Below are 4945 nucleotides of genomic sequence, written 5' to 3'. Positions count from 1 at the left end.
ATTCGGGTTTGGGTTGGTTTAAATTGGGTTGGTGTTGGGTTTAATTGGAATTGGGCCAGGGAAATTGGGACTGATTTGGGGTTAATTTTAGGCTAAAAATTAAATATGAATGGGTTGTTATTTAAATTGCCAATTTTTTCCTTTTTAAATTATAAAAAATGGTAAATAAATTTCTGAGAATAAATTGAAAGCACTAAAATGGTTCACAACATGTAAATAACAATTTTAAAATATAGGGCTTAATTTTATGAATATAAAACACAATTAAATCTTAAAAAGGCTAATATTGCAATTATATGCAATTAACTTTAACAAATGCTAAATAAAATTATAAAAAGGCTAATATTGCAATTATATCCAATAAATGAATCATCAAAAATATTAATTTTGGACATAATTATTGGGATTATATGGAGGAAAAAAGGGAAATAAATCGATTTAAATACCTTTAAAAATTATGAAAAAATAATAGAGCATTTGAACATAATTATATATGCATATATATGCTATTTTGAAGTTATTTTGCATACTAAAAACATATAGGTAAAAATTGGGTGTCAACAGCTGCCCCTCTCTACCCGGGAAGGATGAAAGAGTTGTCGGGTAAATATATGATGGCCAATTTTGACTGTGCGAAACGATTTTGGAAGATTCAGGCCGCACCCCGGTTTTCGAGCAGCCTACATATCCCTAGTTTTACAGGAATCAGGCCATATGCCGAAGGATACCTTCCAAGAACGGACGCAATATCTAGGCCTGGGTGAGTGGACGATTTACGGGAATGGTTAGGTTTGATATGGCTGCGAGCACTGGAGGGGAACAACTCTCACTCAGATGGCTGTTGCTTGCCGGTTTACCTGCAAATGAGCAATACAAGCATATATTATGCGTAAATTTAGACATGATGCAAATTCCCGTTGGACCATGAATGTTGTCTTTGGACAGTTAAGATGACGTCCTTAGACAATGATGTCCTGGGCCATGAAACATATAATAAAGGATTTGCAGGCCAGGAAATGATGTTCTCGGGCTATGAGGATGGTGCCTCCGAACCATGATGTCATTGAATAATGGTATGCAAAAGATTGAAAGAGATCCTCAGGCCATGACATGGTGTTCTCGGGCTATGAAGATGGTGCCTCCGAACGATGATGACTTTGGATGGGTTGGCAATATTTCACCCCATGAAGGATGCAGTAGCATGTGCGGATCTTTCAGCCGTGCAATGTGGTGATCTTTCAGCTGTGCAATGTGGCGATCTTTCAGCCGAGCAATGTGGCGATGTTTCAGCCATGCAATGTGGGGATCTTTCAGTCGTGCAATGTGGCGATCTTTCAGCCGTGCAATATGGCTATCTTTCAGCCGTGCAATGTGGCGATCTTTCAGCCGTGCAATGTGGCAATCTTTCAGTCATGCAATGTAAATGGAGACAGAGTTCAGTCTCGGAAGGCAGAATGGTAGCCTTGTGCAATGCAGATGCAATAGAGGTAGAGCTTAACCTCGGAAGGCAGAATAGTAGCCTTATCCAGATTGGAAGGCAGAATAGTAGCCTTATCCAGATTGGAAGGCAGAATAGTAGCCTTACACAATGCATATGCAGTTGGAGGTAGAGGTTAACCTCGGAAGGCAGAACAGTAGCCTTATGTAGATTGGGAGGCAGAATAGTAGCCTTATGCAAGCTGGAAGGCAGAATGGTAGCCTTATGCAATACATATGTAGATAGAGGTAGAGTTTAACCTCGAAAGGCATAACGGTAGCCTTATGCAAGAAATGGAATAAGAAATGACAGTAGAATTTTCTTAGCTGATAGCAGATTGCGGCATTGTGATTACTAGGAGCGTTGTGACTACGGAGAATTGCTTATGTGTGATGATAGCAAATGTTGGTAAGTGCGACCGTTCGGAGAATCGTATAATGTTTGTCTCATGGGCGTATAGTATATTTAATGATTTCGTAATCCTAGTGCTTGCATCCAAAGAAAAATTGTGAGTTTTGCAAGAGGGAAGGTTAGTTCGTATTCTCGCTGGCTTTGCTTGAAGCATTCGGCTTCGATTTGGAAATATCATCTGTATCACTGGGGTAGGATTGCTAAACAAAGTAGTTTCAATAATAAACATGTACGATTTTGTGAAAGTATGACATAAATGTATAATTAAAGGAAAATAGCTTTTTTGATGAACCGATGACTGTGACGTGGTTTGGGACATTGCAACCTCTTTCGCTGCGGAGTTTTGAGGTTCTCCTCAAAATTCTTCCCCAGTTTGATGGGTTGACACTTCTAACTATTGCTCATGCGGCGATCAGCTGAAACTACTTCGAAATTTTGAGGGTCCTCCTTAAAATTATGCCCTAGTTTCCAATTTTAGGGGAAGTGAAAATTTTATTGAATTGTGACCAATCCCATAGAGCTGCGTACGTATCCCCTTTTAAACGGGATTGAGGTCAGACGTAGTTCAATTTATATCATATAAGGAAAGCATAAAGATTACACATAATAACGCTTGACTGCATCTGAATTAATCGGCTTTATCTAAACTTCTCCGTCCATTTCTGCAAGTATGAGGGATCCTCCTGTCAAAACCCGGTGAACCATGTACAGACCCTACCAGTTGGGAGAGAACTTCCCTTTGGCTTTATCATGATGCAGAAAATTTTTCTTTTACACCAGCTGCCTCGGTGTGAACTGTCTTAGCTTGACTCTACTATTGAAGGCTCTGGAGATTCTGTTCTATTAGAGTTGACCATGGCAAATTGCATTCATTCTCTTTCCATCTATAAGAGCTAGTTGCTCGTAATGACTCTTCATCCACTCTGCGTCTTCGAGCTCAGCTTCCTATATTATCCTTAGGGAAGGAATTTCTACTTCGACGGGAATGACGACTTCTGTACCATAAACTAGCATATAGGGGGTTGCCCCGGTTAATGTGCGGACTGTGGTGCGATACCCTAATATAGCAAATGATAACTTCTTGTGCCACTATTTATGTTTCTCTATCATTTTCCTCAATATCTTCTTGATATTCTTATTGACGGCTTCCACAACTCCATTCATTTGAGGCCTGTAGGCTATGGAATTCTTGTGTCTGATCTTGCAAATTTCACACATGGATTTCATCAAGTCCCTATTGAGATTGGAACCATTATCAGTGATGATTAACTCTAGGATACTGAATCAATAAACAATGGGGTCGCGGATGAAGTCTGTAACGACTTTCTTAGTCATTGCTTTGTAAGATGTTGTTTCGACCCACTTGGTGAAATAGTCAATTGCCACTAGGATAAACATGTGTCCGTTGGAAGCGACAGGCTCGATTGGTCCAATGATATCCATTCCCCAAGCGGTGAACAGCCACTGTGAGCTTATTATGTTGAGCTCGTTCGGAGGTACCTTTATCATGTCTGCATGTATCTGACAACGATGGCATTTCCGGACATACTGGATGTAGTCTGTTTCCATAGTTATCAAAATGTAACCGGCCCGGAGTATCTTCTTTGCAAAGACAAAACCGTTCATATGTGGAGCATAGGTCCCACATTGAATTTCTTCTAGTAGCCTGGATGCTTCTTTTGCATCAACACACCTTGATAATCCCAAATCAAGAGTCCTCCTATACAAGATTCCTCCGCTGTGAAAGACGTTGGACAACCTCCGAAGTGTGCATTTCTGAGCATGATTGGAAAGCTCCTGGTACTCTGCTTTCGCCAAATATTCCTTGATATCATGAAAGCAAGGCTTTCCATATGCTTCCTCTTCAACATGGGCACAGTAAGCTGGCTGATTATGAATTTTCACCAGAATAGGATAAATGAAATTCTTGTCGGGATGCTGTATCATGGATGATAGGGTAGCCAATGCATCGGAGAATTCATTATGGACCCTGGGAACATGTTGGAATTCCGTTTTCGTGAACCTCTTTCTCAATTCCTATACATGATGTAGATACGGGAGAATCTTGGAGTTCTTGGTTGCCTATTCTTCTTGTACCTGATGTATAAGTAAATCTGAATCTCCAATCACTAGCAGCTCTTGCACGTTCAGGTCAATGTACATTTTGAGCCCTAAGATGCAGGCTTCATATTCGACCATATTGTTGGTGCAGGGGAACCTGAGTTTGGAGGACACTGGATAATGCTGACCGGTTTCTAATATTAAGAATGCTCCTATGACGACTCCTTTGAAGTTCGCTGCTCCATCGAAGAACATTCTCCAACCGTCATAGGATTCTGTAATGTCTTCTCCTATGAATGATACCTCTTCATCAGGAAAATACTTTTTCAGAGGTTCGTATCCTCCATTCACGGGGTTTTCGGCAAGGTGTTCTGCCAGTGCCTGTCCCTTGACTACTTTATGCATTACATAAATAATGTTAAACTCACTCAATAGGATTTGCCACTTAGCTAGCTTACCAGTGGGCATGGGCTTTTGAAAGATGTACTTCAAAGGATCCATCCTTGATACGAGGTACGTGGTATAGGCATAGAAGTAATGTCTCAGCTTCTGAGCTACCAAAGTCAAAGAACAGCAGGTGGTTCCAAAAAAGAATATCGGGCCTCGTACGCAGTGAACTTCTTGCTTAGATAGTAAATCGCTTGTTCCTTTCTCCCTGTTTCATCATGCTTCCCCAAAACGCATCTGAAAGCTCCATCTAACATTGCAAGGTATAGTAATAAGGGTCTACCTGGCTCGGGCAGAACTAAGACTGGTGGTGTTGACAGGTACTCCTTGATTCTATCAAAAGCCTTCTGGTAGTCATCGGTCCATTTGGTAGCGGCATCCTTATTTAATATCTTAAAGATTGTCTCACAGATAACTGTAGACTATGCTATGAATTGGCTGATGTAGTTCAACCTTCCCAAGAAACTCATCACATCTTTCTTCTTCTTTGGCGGTGGTAATTCTTGAATGGCTTTGACCTTCGATGGATCCAGTTCTATTCCTCGGCGG

At 40.8% G+C, this 4945-nt stretch overlaps 1 protein-coding gene across 1 annotated transcript; it reads right to left on the bottom strand.

The window, feature by feature from the left end:
• Positions 1-3172: 3172 nt before the first annotated feature.
• Positions 3173-4450, bottom strand: LOC138881261 (uncharacterized). The gene is made up of 2 exons (XM_070161477.1): positions 3986-4450; positions 3173-3826 (listed from the first exon to the last, which is right to left on the bottom strand). The coding sequence occupies exons 1-2, from the start codon at positions 4448-4450 to the stop codon at positions 3173-3175; spliced, it is 1119 nt and encodes a 372-aa protein (XP_070017578.1).
• Between the last annotated feature and the right edge of the window lie 495 nt (positions 4451-4945).

The sequence above is a fragment of the Nicotiana sylvestris genome, chromosome 11, assembly GCF_000393655.2.
Source record: "Nicotiana sylvestris chromosome 11, ASM39365v2, whole genome shotgun sequence".
NCBI classification, from domain to species: Eukaryota; Viridiplantae; Streptophyta; class Magnoliopsida; order Solanales; family Solanaceae; genus Nicotiana; species Nicotiana sylvestris.
This window is presented reverse-complemented; position numbering and strand designations above follow the sequence as displayed.

Excerpts from the sequence above, each read along its gene's own strand:
- LOC138881261 (XM_070161477.1), bottom strand. The coding sequence starts at position 4,450 with ATGGATCCTTTGAAGTACATCTTTCAAAAGCCCATGCCCACTGGTAAG. Across the intron at positions 3,827-3,985 it reads CAGATTTACTTATACATCAG|CATCCCGACAAGAATTTCAT; the intron begins GTACAAGAAGAA and ends TCCATGATACAG.